The sequence below is a fragment of the Mastigoproctus giganteus genome, chromosome 4 (assembly GCF_048544385.1).
Source record: "Mastigoproctus giganteus isolate SK-2022 chromosome 4, ASM4854438v1, whole genome shotgun sequence".
Lineage (NCBI taxonomy): Eukaryota > Metazoa > Arthropoda > Arachnida > Uropygi > Thelyphonidae > Mastigoproctus > Mastigoproctus giganteus.
The window spans coordinates 202,749,218-202,769,608 of record NC_143578.1 but is presented as its reverse complement, the minus strand read 5'-3'; the positions used below and the strand labels follow the sequence as shown (position 1 = coordinate 202,769,608).

General features: G+C 37.0%; 1 protein-coding gene across 1 annotated transcript in view; it reads left to right on the top strand.

The window, feature by feature from the left end:
- The window catches only part of Atac1 (Ada2a-containing complex component 1), a 91,974-nt gene that overhangs the window by 28,114 nt on the left and 43,469 nt on the right, over positions 1-20,391 (top strand). Inside the window, exons 4-6 of the mRNA XM_090371139.1 lie at positions 2,569-2,777; positions 16,506-16,598; positions 18,973-19,146. Coding sequence (XP_090227265.1) covers positions 2,569-2,777; positions 16,506-16,598; positions 18,973-19,146 — 476 coding nt within the window. The remainder of the gene's footprint in view (positions 1-2,568; positions 2,778-16,505; positions 16,599-18,972; positions 19,147-20,391) is intronic.

Genomic DNA, 20,391 nt, shown 5'->3' with positions numbered 1-20,391 from the left:
TTATTAACAGGAGACAAGTCTACTATTGATAGCCTTTTTATTAAATTTAATGCAATACATGAAAGACTTAAATACACCTTTGAAGTAGAATCTGATAACAAGATTAATTTCCTCAACCTTACAATATACAAGACAGGCACTAAATTAGGAACTAAACTTTATAGGAAAAATATACACACACAGGGAAGTATTTACACTTTCAATCACATCACCCACTTAGCACAAAAAAAGTCCGTTCTTTACAACCAGATTTATAACGCTATTAAATACACCTCTTTACAAGATGATTTAGCTACAGAATTACATTATCTCACAAAAACATTCACAGCTAGGAAATACCCTTCCTTTACAATTGATCAGACATACAATCTCCATTGTAGGAAATAGGATCAATAACTGACGCAATCACAATACCAACCAGAACAACAAACAAAACAAGGATCGTCCTCCCCTAACACAGTTAACTCTCTAGACAGCTTCGTCAAGTGTTTACCAACACAGACAGACATAACATTAACATTTTCATCATATAACAAACTAGGGACTATATTTAATACATAGAAAGAAACACATAAATATTCAACATGTAACATAAACAATATCGTCTGCTTGATTAAATGCCAATCTGATTGTAATGCATGCTATATTAGGAGTACCACCACTAAATACGGCACAACTAGAACTTCTAACACATGTACATATTATCACCACAGTAGCTTCAAAACTAATCAAGTTAGCACGAAACTCACATAGCATTTACATCCCATAATCACAACCCTCTAATCGATTTAGCCATTACAGTTGTAAAATTAAAATCAAGTTATAAACTTTTCCAACAGGAAGCACTTGTTATAAAATGGTGTCATCGTAACACCACATTAATGTTTTAAACACAATTTCCAACAAACCTTTCCCCCATTTGGAACCTTGCACATGTCAAGTTCCCACATGTCCTAAAATGCATCATGGAACTTAGGATCTCTTTAAGTACACAACCTCTCTTTTTCTTTCATTATTGCCAACCAAAGATATCATGAAAGTCATCCATTATGATTATTGGCTTTATTTATTAATTTTTTCACAGTTTTAACAAATTTTATATAGGACAACCAGGGGATGGAACAGTGCACATCTTCCTCCTTTGGGCAAAAATTTTAATAGTCTCTATTCTATTTATATTTTAACAATTCTATTTTTATGTAACACTTAATTAAGTTTCCACAACTTTCGCCTAACCATACAACTAAGCAGTTATTTGAGGTGATTACCGTCAGTTTAAGCTTTGCTATTAATTTTATCAAGGTGATTTTGAATGTAGTTTGGTAGTTTGCACTAGAAGCACTGCTATAAGTATATCAGAAACTGCAATCCTGCAAGAGTTTTTATGTATGATTGTGTGTCTTTGGTCTAATAAAGGTAATCCTCTGTTGGAAAGAATATATTGCTGCAAGTGGCAGCAGAGGTTGACAAGGCTTGTGCGGGGTGAAATAAGGGCTACAGTTAAGTCAAATAACAACCACCTTTTTGCTTACCAAGTATAACAGTGGTAGGTAGTTGTGCATTTCAGAATAAACAACTTGTTACACCATGTCATGGATTTGTTATCATAGGTGATAGCCAAATTGTGTTCCACTCCTGTCAGAAAAAAAAAAAAATGTTTTTCCAACATTCCACTTTCCAGTGGAATGTTGGAAAAACATTGTATGATTTGACAAATCCTGCTGTTTCATACTGATGGAGGGAACAAGAATATGATGACTAAATGGGTCCATGAGTCCAATCACCACTACTATCAACAGTGTGTAGGCTGGTGGTTGCAGTGTTAATAGTGTAGTGAGTGTTTTCATGATACACATTTGAGCTTTTTGATACCATCAAAGTAAACATTTCTTGGTAACTAGTGTAGCTATCTGCACAGTGAAGAGTAAAATCAGTTGGCCTTGGTTGTTTGAAGGGCACATAGATTTTTTTTTTTTTTTTTTTTCTTTTCTTTTCTTTTTGATATGGTGCATCCCTTTACAGCTATCATGTATCCATTTGCAAATGTGTTCTTCCAACAGTATGATGCACTATGTTACCATGCCACAATTGTACAGAACTGGTTCCAGGAACATGAAATGAAAGTAAATTGGCTTAGTGTGGTGGCTTTCTCCAGTCATTAGATTGTAATCCAGTTGAGCTTCTGTGGGATGAAGTTGAACAAGCTCTTCAGAGTAGAGATCCATAACCATCCAGTTGCAAAAGCTGTAAGAAGAATTGAATCAGCACAGACCAGTATCCCTGTGATATGCTATTGACTCCTGATTGAGTCCATGATACAATGAATTCAGACTGAAAAGAGAGCTGAGGGCTTGCTTGTTATTGGGTATGTGTACCCAGTAAACTGGTCACTCAGTGTATTAGATTATTTCCTAAGGGGCACTTGATTTTTCTGAATGTATAGAAATTAGAGTAAAAATTCAATTGTAAATAAATTTAGGATCTGGTAAGGTAAACTGTTGTTTTATTTATTGCTTTAAAAAAAAAAAAGGAAAATTTTTTTTTTTTTTTTTTTTTTGTACTGTGCAGAAATAGATTTACAGTTAGAAGGTGGAAGCCAGATCATGGTACGTGGGCGTGTGTATGAAGACTCAAAACCTACTACATTTAATCAACTGTGGACAGCTGAAGAACAGAAAAAATTGGAACATCTACTAATAAAGCATCCTCCAGAAGAGATACGTGTAAGACGTTGGGAGAAAGTATCGGCAGAACTTGGAAACCGAACTCCAACTCAGGTTTAATGGAATTTTTTTTCCCATTATTATTTATTTTCAGTATAAAACAGGTATAAAGTTTTCAAAATGAGCATAACAAAATTTTGTTTGTTTGAAGCTATCACATTCACACACATACAAATATGATTATTGGGATGCAACTGCCAAAACTTAAAATCACAAAAAAATCAAAATTCTGACAAAATCAAAGCGACAGTAGATCAGAATGCTCATGGCTTTCAGATTATAACAAATCAGTATGCAAAAAAAGTTTGAAATGCTGAAAGATCAACATGGCAACAGATTCATATGCTATTCAAAACGTTGAATAGTCTGTAGTAAAATGCCAACCTATTGCATTTTGTAAAATATGCTGTCAGTATAACGTGTTCCAGATTACTGACTAAAAGTTATTTTTTCCATCTTCTGAACAAACACATTATCTGGAAATCATGATGACAACTTGGATGCATAAACAACTGATTATTATTATCACAATCATTATTACTATTAAATCCTTTATTAAGCATTTGAGTTACAGAAGTGCCATATAGCAGGAGAATGAGTTGTTTGTATTTGAATGTTTCTGCCAGAAGCGTGTGGTGTAGATTTCTTCTGAGCATGAAAATTGTATTTCATTTTCAAGACATAATTTTCTGTCCCTTTTACTTAAGGATGAAGGAGTAGGGATGCAAAATAAGTGGCTGATTGCACAGTGATCGGAATTAAGCCAAGTGAAGAGTAAAGTTAGTTCTCCTTTGCTTAAGGGTACAAGATTTTTTTTTTTACTCCAAAAAAACTAAGTTTTTTTCATCTATAGATGAAATTTCCTATTGTTATAACAATAGGAAACAGATTATGAATACATGCAATTTACAGGTGCGATATGTCCTTTGTGTCTCAATTAAAATTAAAAAACATGAACCAACATGATACACCACACAGCATTACTAGTTACCATGAAACCTTAGGGATGTTGTGGTGGGGGATAGAAAATTAATTAGTATTAATAGTGGCAAATGATGAAAGGAAGCGAGCTTATACAGCACTCCCCCCCCCCAAAAACTGCCCATATCATCTATCTGTCTATAACTTTGTCTAATCATTCCTTAAAATTATTTAGACCCACCTTCACAACACCAGGTGGAAGTTTGTTCCAGCAGTGGGTTCCATCTTTCTGAAGCAAATTTTCTCACATCTCACCTGCAGCCGGCCGACCGGGCTAGCCGGGTGGGTAAAGTACCTACCTAGCAACCCAAAGGTCGTGGGTTCGAACCCCGCCTCGGGCTTGGATCAGAGTACTGCAAAAACCTTGGGAGGTGCATTATGGCCACAGAAGCCGATGCGCCAACAACTACCAAAAAAAAAAAAAAAAAAAAACCTGCAGCCATTGTTTTTCAATTTGAAAATTTATATCTCTTATGTGTGTGTTGTCCAAGAAAAAGTGAAAGTGCTTTCAGAATTTAGTTCACATGTACTAAATCCATTTAATGCCTTAAGCACTTCAATCAGGTCTCTTCACAGGCGCCTTTCTCCAGACACTGCAGTTTGCACAACTGAAGTTTTTTTTTTTTCCATAAGTTTTCTTTGTAGTAGTAGTAGTAGTGGCATGTTATGCAAGAATGCAAGTGTATCAGCTTATGCAGCATCAGCCAAAAAAAAAAAAAAAAAATCACACCATTCCCTCCAAATGCCTGTCCAGTTCCTCCTTAAATTTATTCAACCTATCGACTTCTAAACAACAGATGGAAGTTTGTTCCAGCAATTAACCACCCGCTGGCTAAAGGCAAATTTCCGCACATCTATTCTACATCTGTCTTTTCTTAATTTGAATTTATGCCCCCTTAGGTTCGTAATCTGAGCAAGTGGAAGGATCCCATCAAAATTCAGCATGCTCAACCCATTCAAGGCCTTATATACCTCAATCAGATCACTGTGCAGGTGCCTAGTCTCCAGCCACTGCAATTTCCAGAACTTTAGCCTCTCTTGGTAAGAGGATCCCTTCATTCCCCTCACCAATCTTGTTGCCCTTCTCTGTACACGCTCAAGCAAATCAACATCCTTCCTAAAATGAGGCCTCCAGACCTTTTATGCAGTACTCAAGGCATGGCCTGACCATTGCCTTTATACAGAGGGATAATCACCTCCTTTTCCCTGCTAGCAAAATTCCTATATATCATTGACAAAACCCCATGACCTGCTCTAGCAGCCTGTCTGCATTGCTCAGAAAACTTAATATCTGACTGTACAATTACTCCCAGGTCGTTTTCATTTTCTACCACCTTAAGTGTAGTACCACACAGTTTGGTACTTTTCTCTCGGGTTACTTCTACCCATATGCAGTACTTTGCATTTGTCAAGATTAAACTTCAGTTGCTACTTCTCAGCCCATCTGCCCAACTTTTCTAGATCTTGTTGCAGTAGCACACTGCCATTACTGTCATTAACAACCCTGCCAACCTTTGTATCATCTGCAAACTTCAACACTAAGTCTGATATACCTTCATCAACATCATTGATAAATATACAAAACAACAGTGGACCCAATACCAAACCCTGTGGAACTCCACTAATAACATTAGCCCACGAAGAGAAGCATCCATTGATTACCACCCTCTGTCTTTTCTCTCACTTAACCATCCTTTTATCCATTGTAGCAACTTACCCTTAATACCATTCTGCTCCATTTTGTACAATAGTCTTCCATGCACAACAGTGTCAAAAGCTTTCCTGAAATCCAAATATGATATCAAAATTATTTTTTGCATCCAGTTCCTTTGTAACCACATCATAATAACCAATCAAATTTGTAGACAAGACTTTTCCTTAACAAACCCATGCTGTGTCTGAATTATTGCTGTGGTCTTGTCGAGATGATCCTGCAATGCATTTTTAACCAGTGACTCCATTATTTTTCCTGGAACAGAAGTTAAACTAACTGATCTGTAATTACTTGTGTCACCCTTTGATCCCACTTTGTGAATTGGGGTCACATTTGCACATCTCCAGTCCGTGGGAACCTCCCCTGAGTTCAAGGAAGCTCTCATAATTATGGCTAAGGGTTTGCTTACTTCCTTTGCTGTCTCCTTTAATATAACTGGATAGATCCCCAGGTGCCTTTCTTGTGTTTATCTTCAATTTCTCCTCCACTTTACTCTCAGTTATTACAAGATTCTTTAGCTTACTGCCAGAGTTGAATACACATCTGGCATTCCCCTCACTGAATAACTCCTCATGTGTGAATGTCGATGCAAAATATTCATTTAGTTTGTTAGCTACCTGAGCAGGATCATCAACAGTTGACCCATCGATATCAAGTGGACCAATCTGATTCATCCCCTTCCTTCTAGAGTTTACATAAGTAAAGAACTCTTTGCATCCCTTGCCAAAGATTTCTCATAATCTGCCTTTGCCTGCCTAACCTCCTTTGTAACTTGGTTACCGATCAACTTGTATCTATCATAGGCTTCTGTGTCACATGTTAATTTATATGTATCCCATGCATTTTTCTTCTGTCATATGTCTCATTAGTTCACCTGACATCCATTTAGGCCTAAACCTTGAACAATATTTCTTAGTTGGTATGTAAAGCCTAGTAGCTTTCAAGATAAGTTCCAGGATAAATACTGTCTCAGACCATCATAGTCGCCTTTACGAAAGCAATAACCCTTCCCTTTACCCCTGATGGTAGTTACCTCTTTGAGTAAATCCCACTTCAGCACATTATGATCACTGCCACCTAATGGTTCCTTTATCTGCAGATTCTTAATGCATGAAGAATCACTACTGATTATCAAATCAAGAGTATTACTCCCGAACATGCTGATGTAGAAAAAATCATCCAATAAATCCACAAAAGCCTTGCTAGTGTGTGAGTGACCAACCCACAAATTCCAGTCAATATCTGGGAAATTAAAATCCCCCATTATAAAACTCTCTGATTTACTGGCCCACTCTATTTCCCTGTACAGTTTCTTATTATACTCATCAGAGTCATTAGGCCTATAGCACACTCCTACTCTCAATTTTGATCTCCCAATGCTTATGTCACACCAAACTGACTCGACACTGCACTGTCCAGCGATGTCAACTGGCTTCACTTCCTTGGATTTTATGTGTTTCTTAACTAATAGCATAACCCCTCCTCCCTTCCTATCTATCCTTTCTGTAGACGTTGTACTCCCCAAATTCCAGTTCTGCATTCCTTATATCTGTGTGACACCACATCTCTGATATCCCAACAATATCCGCCTTTGATGCTTTCATCAATACCTCAAATTCATCAAATTTATTTACCAAACTCCTAGCATTGGTGTACACGTAAGTATACATGCACCTGTTTCTATTCTTAGCTACCCTAACACAACTCATGTGTTTACTTGTACTGCAATGACTCCCAGCAATCTCTGAAATATCCTGTATCTTGTTTTCCAGGCTTCTGCTCATTCCAATAGAAGCAGTTCAAGAATCACTTTCACCTCTGCCAGTGGCTACTGTTAATCTTTTAGTCCTTGTATCCCCCCCAAGCTAGCAGTTTTCTGACTCACCTAACACTGCCTCGATAGCATCAGCAAATATTCTTGCACCCTTTCTATTTAAGTGTATCCCATCCCTGTAGAAGCAGTCTCTCCTGTTAACAAGCACAGTCCAGGCTGTAAAAAAATTCTCCCCCTTGAGCCTTGCACAATCTTTCCAGGGCTGAATTGATTGACAAGGCTCTCATCATATACTCCCTCCTATCGTGTCTGTGCAGAAGTGCAGACACTTTCAAATTCAACCCTAATTCATGGCTTTTTTTCAACAGTGACCTGTACTTGTTAAGTAATTCTGCCGGTCTCCTACTCTTGATATCATTAGTGCCAACGTGTACAACTATATCACCTTTTGTGCCCATAGATATAAAAAACAACATTTTGGAATTCAAAAGTACATCACCAAGGGTGTCAAGACTACTACTCAGGATTTCTAACAAGTACAAGCTAAAGGTTATAATGATTTATGCACCAACATCAAGCCATGAAAATGTGCACTGAAATTGAGAGTCTTCTAGATGAGAAGAAAACACACTACGCTATCATTATAGGGGACTTCAATGCTAAGGTTGGAAAGAGACAAAACAGTGCAGAAAGGGGAACTATAGGAAATTTTAAAATTGGTGAAAGACTTGTGGAATTTGCAGAATTGCAAGGGTTGAACACTTTTTTTTTTCAAGTAAAGGGTGAACAGAAAGTCGACATGAAAGAGCCCAAATGGATTAACAACTAATGAAATCGACTTCATCCTCACTAACAGAAGATATATTGTGAATGATGTTTCCATCCTGAACAAGGTAAATGTTGGAAGTGTTCACAGAATGGTAAGATGCACACTTGATATATAGATGTCAAGAAAAGAAAGGAAAAAAACTGACACGAGTAAATAATACAAAGGGCTTTGAGATAACAGAAGAGGAGAAAAAGCAGTATGTACTGGAACTTAAGAACAAGTTTGAGCTTCTGCAGACTGCTCAGGACCACGATATCGACGAGGAATATTACAACTTTCTGAAAGTGATAAAGCTCAAGAAACCTATAGGAAAAAAGAAATCCAAATAAGAAAAAATTAATCAAGAAACACTTGTCATGATGAACCAAAGATGACAAATGAAGAGCAAGATAAACACTGACAAGGAGAAAATTGAGTACACTGAGTTATGCAAAGCCATTAGAAAGAGACTCAGAGAGGACATAAGAAGATTTAACACAAGAAAAGTTGAAAAAGCATTAAGGGAAAACAAAGGACTTAAATCAGCAGCCATGAGCAGTAACACAGAAAGACAAATGATACTGAAACTGAAGAATAGCGATGGTGTACTTGTAAATAGCAGAGAAGGCATAATTCAATTAGCAGAAGATTACTATAGAGAAGTGTACAAGGAGCGAGGGGATGATGCCAGCAGTGGGGAAGGTGGATCACAAATAGTAACACATAGGACCTAACCGATATCTTTCCTGATGAGGTAGCATGTGCATTGAAGAAAATGAAAAATCAGAAAGCCCCAGGGGGAAGATGAAGTTACCGTAGAGTTGTTAAAATTGGGAGGAAGAGCCATGACACAAAAACTGGCAAGACTTGTCACAAAATGCATTAGAAAAGGTGGATCACCTTCACATAATATCACAGCTAACGGAGAAAGAAAATGAATATAAAATACCATTATGCCTGGCATTTGGTTTATGAAAAGGCATTTGATTCCATACAGCATAAGGCAATGTTTCGGGCACTGGAAAGACAAAGCATAGATACCCCATATATTATGATTTTGAAGAAAATATATGAGAATGCTATCTCCTTTATTAGACTAGACAAAGACAGTAGTAAATTTAAAATTGAGAAAGGAGTTCGACAAGGAGACACAATATCTCCGAAGTTGTTTACTGCTGCCCTTGAAGAAACTTTCAGAAGATTAGACTGACTCCTTTCTGCGACCAGTGTGAATGGAGATTACCCAAATCATTTATGATTTGCAGATGACATTGTGGTCATAAGCCACGATCCCAAAGATTTAGAGGAAAATCTTAATCAGTTATGCAGAGTTAGTAAGGATTTTGGACTAACGATTAATATGGCTAAAACAAAAGTAATGATGAACAAGTATGCCACAAAAAGGGATATAACGATTGAAGGAGCAGTAATTTAAAAGGTGGACTCATATGCTTATCTGGGACAAGTCATTAGCTCTGTAATTATGATAAATGGCTGGAAGTCAAGAGAAGAATAAATTTTGGCTGGATAGCATTCAGTCACATATAGTCACATACTGAAGAGCAATATCCCAATTTGTCTGAAATGTAAAAAAATGAACCAACGTATACTCCCCACCATGACTGGAAGTGAAACTTGGGCACTCACCAAAAGAATGGAAGAGAAGCTGAGAACTACACAACGAAGAAAGGAACGAATTATATAGGGAATAAGACTGTTATAGATAAGAAGAGAAACACATGGATTAGGCAGCAAACTCAAAAAACTGAAGAACTAAAATGGTCTTGGGCAGGACACATAGCTCGAAGACAAGGTGACAGATGGACTAAGAAAATAACTGAATGATACCCAAGAGGAGCTAGAAGAAAACCTGGAAGACAATGACGGAGATGGACAGATGAAATTCATGAGTTTGTGGGTAGCAAATGGATGGCCATTGCACAAAACAGAAGGAACTGGAAAGTTGCTGGAGAGACCTTCATCCTGCAGTGGATTGAAAATGGCTGATGATGATAATGACATTCAAATTGTCTATATCTGGGCCTTTTCAGTTTTCTAATTTTGTAATATTAATTGAAGTTCTTCTGTTGTTATATTTTCTTCATCTTCAGTTACCACAGATTCATCTTCCAATTCCCTAGTGCCAAGGTTATACCATAGTTTGGAATAGTGTTGCTTCCATTCTGCTTGAGTGATGGAGTTGGTTTTTATTTGATCATTTGTGTCTAGTTGAAATTTCTTAAAAATTTTCAAACCTCTTCTCTCTCTAGGCCCTTGATATCACGTTCTAAGGATTTAACAAATTTATCCCAGTCATCTCGTCGCATTCTTCTGGTTAGTTTTCTGACTTCTGCTGTAAGCTTTTTATATTTTATGTGTAGATGTAGGTCTTTAGTTTGTAGGAACAGTTTATAGGCTTTTTTTTCCCTCACTGATTGTTTGTTTCAATTCTTCATTACAAGTTCTTAGCCAGTTTTTATTTTTTATAGGTTTTTATCCAAGACTTTCTTCAGTGGTTCCCAGAATTGATTTTTTCATGTTTGACCAGATTTCCTCAACATTATCACTCTCATCTGATTTGAGTTTATCTTTCAATCGACTTTCATTTTTTTATGTAGACTCCAAACACGAGTGGTATTAGAACCTATAGTACTTAGTACCGTGCTTGGGTTGGAGGTTGGGAAGACGAAAGATATTTGTTGACATTGGACTTGAACTTCTGTAGACTGTAATTATCAGGAAATACTTATGAAGAAAGGTTGTTCCAGAAAATGGCAGTTGAATGAATAAACGAGGAAGATGAAAAGTTGGTTCTGTGAGTTTGAAGGTGGACAGTAAATGGATTTTGGCTGGTGGTAGCATGTGTTCGGACTGTTTTGAAAGAGAAAGCTGGAATTATAGAAGCCAATTCAGAAGAACAGTGCCCATGGAAATATCTGTAGAAGAGGCATGCAGCAGAAATAGTACGTCTATGAGACAGTGAGTGGAGAGACTCTGTTAGAGATGAATCATTAATTAACCTAACTGCCCTCTTCTGAATGGAATCAAGAAGCCTGAGAGAGATTTTGGGGGCACCACCCCAGATGTGGGAACAATATTCCATGGTAGGGCAGATTTGCGATTTGTACAGAGTGAGCAGCTGTTTGGAAGAAAAGTAACGCCAAGAGCGAAAGAGAAAACCAAGTTTTTTAGATGCAGAGGAAGCAATATTTGTAATTTTCTTGGCCAAGAGAGATTAGAAGTCAGGGTAATCCCCAAAAGAGATATCATTTTGCCTAGAAATCGGAGTGTCACCAAAGATAAGCATAGGAGCAGAAGAATCCTTTTTGCGAAATATAAGACAAGGCTGAGTTTTAGAAGGATTGAAATCAACTAAGTTGTCTGTGCCCCACTGGAGAATTACCTGAAGATCACCATTTAAGGAATTGTTAACAGATTTTTGAGAAGTTGAAGCTGATTGAGCAGGGCAAGGTTTCTCAAAATGGAATGCAATGTGCTATCATTGGCAAAACTATGGATAGGATTTCCAGTCAATGGAAGAAGGTCATTAATATACAAGAGGAAAAGAGTGGGGGAAAGAACTGAGCCTTGGGGGACACCGGCATTAGTGGAGAAGTTAGAAGACAGAGAGCCATCTACCATCACCCTCAGTGAGCAATCAGAGAGAAAACTGGATAACCAATTACAAAAAACAGTTGGCAAACCATAAGACGGAATCTTTGTTAGAAGACCTTTATGCCAAACACGATTGAAAGCCTTTGAGATGTCTAGAGGAACTACTCATGTTTCACCGAACTTTTTCATTGAATTAGTCCATAAATGGGTAACATAAGCCAGAATATCACCAGTGGATCGACACTGACGGAATCCATACTGGCAATTGTTGATCAGACGGAAGGTTTCTAGGTAGTTTAAGAGTTGGCGGTTAATTGATTTCTCCATTACTTTAGAAAGAGTAGAAATAATTGCAATGGGACGATAATTGGATGGGAGGGATTTGTCACCCTTTTTAGGAACTGGTTGGATATGAGCAAATTTCTAAGCAAGAAGGAAAAACACCTTTTGAATAAGAAAGTGAAAAAAGGTGGCAAAGAACAGGAGTAAGTTCAGAAGCACAGGTTTTGAGAACAAATGGAGAAATACCACTTGTTCTCAAAACAGGAATTTCAGGAATTTGGTGCTTTCGTCTTCTAACAAATGTATTTTTAATTTCTTAGTAATTTTTGTTGGTATTTTTTTCTTTTTTTAAGATAATTTGTTTTTATTTTGAAGGTGCTTTCTAGTAGGTAGTGAACACTGTCAATTTCACTACCTCTGAATACTCTAGTGTCTCTAATTTTGTTATTTAAATTTTCATTAATGATAATATATTCTGTTATAGACTGTTTCTTGCTTCCCATGTGAATTTATGGATATTCTTGGGTCTGAAAAAAGTATTCGTAATTTTAAGTTTATTAAAAATGCAGAAGTTTATCAAGCATCTTCCATTATTGTTGACCACGGGTTCACCTTCTATCAATGAATATCAAACTTATATCAATATAAGTTTGATATTGATTGATATGATTTTTTTTTTTTATTGAGCACCAACTGTTGCATTAAAATCTCTTGCTAGTATGAGGCATTCATTTTTGTTAGTTTGGTCTATGATCTCTTGTAATTCGTCATAAAATTCTATGGTTTCATCAGTGTTGCCTTCTACTGGTGTGTAGATGCCAATGATTGTTATTGGCATCTATTCTATCATATAGAATATGATAGAATTTTTAGTCTTAATTACAGTATTCTGGTTGATATCCAAGAGTAGTGTAATATATTGTTTTTCCATTCTTTCTTTATAATAACAGCAACTCCTGATGATGCCCACAGAGTATATCATTATGATGTTACCCTTTGGATCCTTTGTTCTTTTTTGTTTTGGTAATTGACTGCTATGCCAATATTCTATTTTCTAATTCCATGGTCAATTCATCCAATTTATGATTTATTCCTCTAACATTCCAAATTGCTACTTTAATGTCCTTAATCGTAGTCCTGTATCCATTGCCCAGGTTGCTATCCTTGATCTGTCCAGTTTTTTTTCTTTTTTAAGCTTATTTCAAGTATTTGGAATATCCTCTGGATAGGTTACCAGCTTTTTGCGAGGTAAGTCTAGTGGTGGGACTGCCACCTTATAGCCTCTAGACAAGCTTCAGGTACAGCATTTCCTCCGTATGTGATGGGACAGTTATACCACTGTGACTCGGTTGCCGCGAGAAGGTGAGGTTGACATTTGGGTAGGAGAGGTTACAGAATGCACGTCACCACCCCTTGAATACCTTGCTTTTATTTATATCAGTTTTATATCAAATTTAACTTATATCTTATGTATTTTTAATTTATTTTAATAAATTTATTATTTTAAATCAGTCTGTCAGTCATTATTAGAGAAAAATACATAGTGATAGGCAACCTGAAGATCACAGCCTGTTTGCTAATGCTAACTAGGTTATATATGAACATATAGTATGCACCAAATTATAGAGTTACCCTTACATTTCTCAGTTTTCTTCCAGATTTCGGCACTTGAGAGTTGTACATATTTCTGCCACCAAAGGAGCCACCCCAATTTTCATCATGTTGACACAACAGGAGAAAGAATTTTGTGTGTTTGAGTTAGCTAAACTTGGTTCCACGACTCCAGTGCAAAGCTCATTCTGTGTACGATACACCAAACCTCCACCAGGTCATAACATTTACTTCTGGGGTAAAACTCCACATCTTGAGTACTAGTCCATATTTCAACAAATGGACAGGAACAAAGCAGTGATTGGCAGGTACCACTCACTGTTTTTCCACCCACTTTCCTTCTAGGTTGATATGCCTTGGGTGTTTTTCATCCCACTTGCTGCTGTTTTAAAATCGTAAAATGAGTTCCCGATTTTAAAACAGCAGGATGGAGGGGATAAACACCCTACCTAAGCTAAGCACTTCCTCATCAACGACATAAAACAATCAGAAAGAAAACACCTTCTTACACAGTGCTGGATTGGGTATTCTGTTCAAAAAATTGCCTGCCTCTGGAACAGTAGCCACCCAGATCCCCAGATATCACACCAGCTTTTTCTTGTGTGGATACGTCAAGAACCTTGTCTTTATGCCACCTCTTCCTCACAGCCTTAAGGGAAATGAAGGAATGCATTGTAGCTGCTGTTTCAACCATTGATGGTAATATGCTACAAAGAGTCTGAGACGAATTAGACTACTGGATTGATATGTGCTGTGTGATGAGAGGCACGTGGTGAGCATTTGTAAGATTATAGAAATAACTGTGATAGTTCCTTTACAAATTGGTTTTGACTAAATGTTCATATATATCCTAGTTACTGAGTAATAAATTTTTAAAAGTGTTAAATTCTTTTTGAATCACCCTGTATGTTGAGTATCAGTTCAAACTTTCAAACACCAGTTCTAAATATAGTTAGCCATAGTGGCAGTTACACTCTGGAAACGTTTAAACTGCTGTTACTTAAATTAGTATGTATCTGCTGTATATTTACCAGTTCTTAGAACAAAAATATGCAAACAGCATAGCTGATAATTTTCTCTAAAAGAAATTGGTAGATTATACCTATTTATTTTACCTAAATACTTTATATTACCATTTAATTAATTTTACAAAATATGTAAGAGAAGCACAATTCAGAACCTGACAATGACAAAGCACCCTCTCTTTATAATACAAACATGCCAGGCTAATTTTATAATAACAAACATTGAAGCTACAAAGAAGCTAAATAGATGATACAGCTACCACCCTTAAGTAATCTGATCTATGGCAGATTACTTAATCCATACTTACACCACCTGAACCATGACAACAAGGCCAAATAGTAAAAATGACGATCACAATATCATGAATCAAACATCAGTCCCACAAAGTCTCATTGTACTGATTTTGAGTGAACATTGGCATTGGTCCCAGAAACTGACCCTACTGAACAAATGGATATAGGGAAATCAGCAGCATCAGATTATTTAGTTCCATATACTTTCCCAACAATGAAATGACAGCCTTGAAGGCCCAAATGAATAAAAATAATGGACAAAGTTCTGTAATGAAACTGCATAGGATTTTGAGAAAATTATAATGATGATGTCCACTACCATTTGGCTATCATCCGTGCACTGATCTGTTTCTGCCTCCAAAACTATTTCCAACAATGTGTATTTGGGAAAGGAGGGGTATTTTTGTTCAAAATAAAATTTCTGCCTACCAGATTACCTTCACCCTGACCTTGAAGTCATCATTTTGTATTATAGGTATCACAACTCCTTATGGAAAACACAAACTGATGTACACAAGTAAGGAAAACCTACTGAACAAATTTTAGAACACCATACCCTCCTTTTACTAAAAATGGCACATGTTTCACTTTCCAGTCTGCATGACAACAATAGTCATTATCTTTACACTCTCATTCCCCAATCTTGTCTGAATTTGACTTACTAAATCTTGTCTGTACAATGGTAATCAATTCTCATTAATAGTCATGCTGACAGAAAAGCTGACTAGTGAAACTCCACAGGAAAACATAAAGTGTAAAGAAATAAAAAAAAAAAAGGGAAAATTTCTTCATGTTAATCAGTCTTTTAATTCACAATATATAAAGCAGTTGTTGGTAACAATCAAAATTCCTCTGAAGTAATAACTCAGTAGTTGAACAGACAATCCCTCATCTTGGCTCCTCTGCCTCTTCATCAAAAAAAAAAAAAAAAAACTCCAAATTTTAGTTTGGTGTTTTTGTGTCACTATACATTCTTCTGTCCACCCAATTTTGTAGACAGTCAGTGAATGACAACTTTAAGTTTAAAAGAGACTCAAACAAGCAATGAAACTCTTCTAGATTGAGTTTACTTTTTTCATCAATAAAAAAACCAGTTATCAAACAATATAGATTAAAATTCATAAAATGAACAGCTGATATTGAAGCAGTTCACTTTGTAACCATGGAACTGATCACAAATCTAGACAAGTATGCTTTCTGGAAGAGAATCCTTTGCCAAAATGTGATTACGTTCTTCCTAATTCTGAAGCATGCATTTGAGCTGAAGTGGACATTTATTTAAAAAAAAAAAAAACTACCTAATAAATAAATGTATTTAAACAAATTAAAGAGTGTTTGTTTGACTTAATCAAGGAGACATTTTTCTTTTCTTTTTTTTTTTTTTTAATTTGAACATTAGCAATTTCTGTCATATGCTGTATGCCTCCAAGAAGTAATGACATAAGATTTTATTTTTAGAATTTCATGCATTATAATAATATTCAAATAGTGTATAGCAAACTAAATTGCAAAGCTGAAAAAGATTGTTAGTTATATTAACTTTTTATTGCTATTATTCTTTGGCTTAAAACTTGCAAATTTTGAATTTTATTACATGCTTTAAATTAAAATAAAAAATTTATTTTAATAACAATGCCTAGAGAGAGAGAGTCATGCATTTTAATATATTTAAATTTAGGTTGCAAGCCGTGTGCAGAAGTATTTTGCAAAGCTTTATAAAGCTGGACTTCCTGTTCCTGGTAAACCACCAAATTTAAATAGTGCCAGAAAGGTATGTAAGCTTTATTTTTTATCCTTTCTGTAGTCTTATTTTAATTCTATAAATTAATAATAGACTTACACTGGTGTGCAAAACTTAAGGACCAACACTATTTCTAAAGGTTACAACCATAAAATCTTTACTTAAGCTAAATCTACTCTCATCATTCTTTACTGATGAGAGTAGATTTAGTCTCAGCAGCAATTCTGGATGTCAGCTAATCTGGCGAGAGGTTGGCACATGGTATCACCCTGCAAACATCACTGAAAGGGATCGATATGGTGGTTGAGGTGTTCTCGTCTGGGGAGGCATTATCTTGGATGGACATACACAACTCATAGGCTCTACTGTAACCGGTGCACTCTACTGTACTAAGGTAATCCTTCCCCATGTGCATCTGTTCCGAGGTGCCATTGGCCCAGAGTTCATGTTTATGGATGATAACGCCACACCCCATTGCACTGCACCTTTGATATGCTTTTGGAAAGCGAGGACATTGTTCATATGGATTGGCCTGCCCGTTCCGCTGATCTAAATCCTATCGAACACTTATGGGATGCTCTGGGGAGACACCTAGTGGCACGTCTGCACCCACCAGAAAATCTTCACCAGCTGAAGATGGCGCTGACAGAGGAATGGACGATGTTACTGCAAGAACTTATCAACAACGTTGACCTAAATATGGAAAGGCAGTGCAAAGCCTGCATCGACATTAGGGGTGGGGTGGCCATATCTCCTACTGAGGACCACCTCTTCCCTTTGTTCCATCTTTGGCAGTGATGCATCTGTATCATGGCAGCCAATGCTATGTTGCCATTTTTGAATAAAGTCCCTCTGTACCGTTTTGTTTCCATTGTTGTGTCGGTGTTGTTTCCTTCATCAATTCTGTACCTCACGAGGTTCTTTTGGTATGCTTTTCCCATATCCAGGCCACTCCTATGAGAAGCTACAGGTGAAAACCTGACTGGCCCTTAAATTTTGCACACCAGTGTAGAAATATATTGGGCATTTGCTTTGAAATAGTTTTTTTTCCATTTTCATAAATAAAAAATTCAGAAGCAGTTGACAGCTTATCTAATTAATTATATTTCAGCCATTATCACAATGCACTAGAAGATATTATTGATACAAAGTGAGGTTAGCTGGTGATCAGGAGTAGATGGAATTTTGAAATTTGATGGATCATCTCAGATAAACTTTTGACCCAGATGATCTGCAAATTGCAGCATCTGGAGACTAGGCACCTGTGAGGCTTTGAATAGATTGAGCAAGCCCAATGCTGATGGGATTGTTCCTCTTGCTCAGACCACACACACTCGTGTGTGTGTGTGTGTGTGTGTGTGTGTGTGTGTGTGTGTGTGTGTGTGTGTGTGTGTGTGTGTGTGTGTGTGTGGTCTGAGCAAGGATCACAAATTCAAACTGAGGAAGGACAGTTGCAGAATATGTCACGGAATTTTGCCGTTAGCCAGCGGGTGGTTGATTGCTGGGACAAACTTCGTGCTGTTGTTGTTGTTGTGGAAGTTGATAGTTTAAATAAATTCAAGAAAGATCTGGACAAACTGTTGGAAGGAATGAATAGTTGAAATGGGAGTTGTTTTTTTTTTTTGCTGATGCTGTATAAGCTTGCTTTCTTCCAACATTTGCCACTACTAATGCTAAATCTGCTGACTACATTGGAAGAGTTGGTGGGTATAGACACCCTGTTGATGGATATGCTTAGCAAGCTGTGGAAGGTTATGAATGTTCTGAGTTGTGCTAATCATGGAGGTGCATTGTTTGGATGTACATATTGATAGTGAACAAGAAAAACAGGTTAAAACAACAAATGTGGATTATTCTTCCCCTCCCTCCTATTTTGTGTTCCCTTTATGTACATATTATACTTTCCATATTCAAATTCTTCATCCACCAGGGTCGCACTGATTGTCAGCATTGAAGGCTGATATATGAGGTACAACATAAGGCATCTTCTTCCGAACAGCCGGATAACATTTGGGATTCCCTGTTCGTTGATACATCAACAAGTTCATACTTGTTGATATCATAAATAAATGTATTGTTATACCTTCTTGTTTTTTTTTGTTGTTTAAACCTTAACTTTTGTTCACTAGTATATTAATGACCAGGGTAACAAAATGAATGAGAAGTATTCATAAATTATAGCACTATAATAATTTAAATGATACGGAATAAATATTTTCCACCTAAAGAACTTGTTTGCATCATTCTGCCAATGGGTTAAATTTTATTTTTCAGTGAGCTGTGAATAAAACATTAAAAATGAATATTTATATTTAAAGAATGTGACATTGCACTATGTTGTAACTGACTAGGAAAGATTATATTAAATCATAGAACTGTTCCTATCTACTTTTTTACCATCCAGCCTCGTCGACATGTAAATCGCCATCCTCTTCAGCAGTCCAGCACATTTTTGGTATCTCACGTGCCTCCAGTATTTATGTCAGAAACAGATGATGTGGAAAGTCCATACTATGGTTCTAGAACTAGTAGCATAGATGAAGATGAGTCATTGAGTGATAGAATAGATTCAGTATCTGTAAGTATATTAACCTTGTTAATTGAAATTTTATAGTGATGGTGTTTTGTTTTTTTCGTTGGTCATATGCTTAGCTTTTAGCATTAGCATTAGCATTAGTAGAGGCATTTGATGCAAGAAAGCAAGCTTATGCAGCATCAGCCAAAAAAAAAAAAAAAAAAAAAAAAAAAGTAACATAAATAAATAAAAATAACCACTTCCACTTCACCCCTCTGTTCGTTCGAAATACCTGTCCAGCTGAGCCTTAAACTTATTTAGGCTATCAACTTCCACGACAAGGGTTGGAAGTCTGTTCCACCCACCAACCACCCGCTGGCTAAAGGCAAATTTCCGCACATCTATCCTACATCTGTCTTTCCTCAATTTGAATTTATGCCCTCTCAGGTGATTTTTCTCAGCTAGAGGAAGAATCCCATCAGCATTGAGCATGCTCAAACCATTCAAGGCTTTGTACACCTCTATCAGATCACCCCGCTGGTGCCTAGTTTCCAGACACTGTAATTTGCAAAACTTAAGCCTTTCTTCGTAAGAGAACCCCTTTGTCCCATTCACCAATCTAGTTGCCCTTCTCTGTACTCGTTCCAGCAGCTCTACATCCTTCCTGAAATGAGGCCTCCAGGCCTGTATACAGTACTCTAGGTGTGGCCTGACCATTGCCTTATACAAGGGAATAATCACCTCCTTATCCCTGCTAGAAAAATTCCTATATATCATTGACAATACACCATGAGCTACTCTTGCAGCTCGTCTGCACTGCTCAGAGAACTTCATATCTGCCTGCACCACCACCCCCAGGTCCCTTTCATTCTCTACCACTGTCAGTGTAGTACCACAGAGTTGATACGTTGCTCTGGGGTTGCTGTTTCCCATATGTAGTACTTTACATTTGTCAATGTTAAACTTCATTTGCCACCTCGAAGCCCATCTGCTCAACCTTTCCAAATCCTGTTGCAGCAGCATAGTGTCAGTAGTGTCCTTGACAACCCTGCCAACCTTCGTATCGTCTGCAAACTTGGACATTAAGCCTGATATACCATCATCAATATCATTTATAAATACAGAAAACAATAAAGGCCCCAATACTGAACCCTGAGGGACTCCACTAATAACATTAGTCCACGATGAGCAGTGTCCATTGATTACCACTCTCTGTCTTCTCCCCCTCAACCACCCCTTTATCCATAGCAGCAACTTGCCTCCAATGCCACACTGCTCCAATTTGTGCAGCAGTCTTCCATGTGCAAC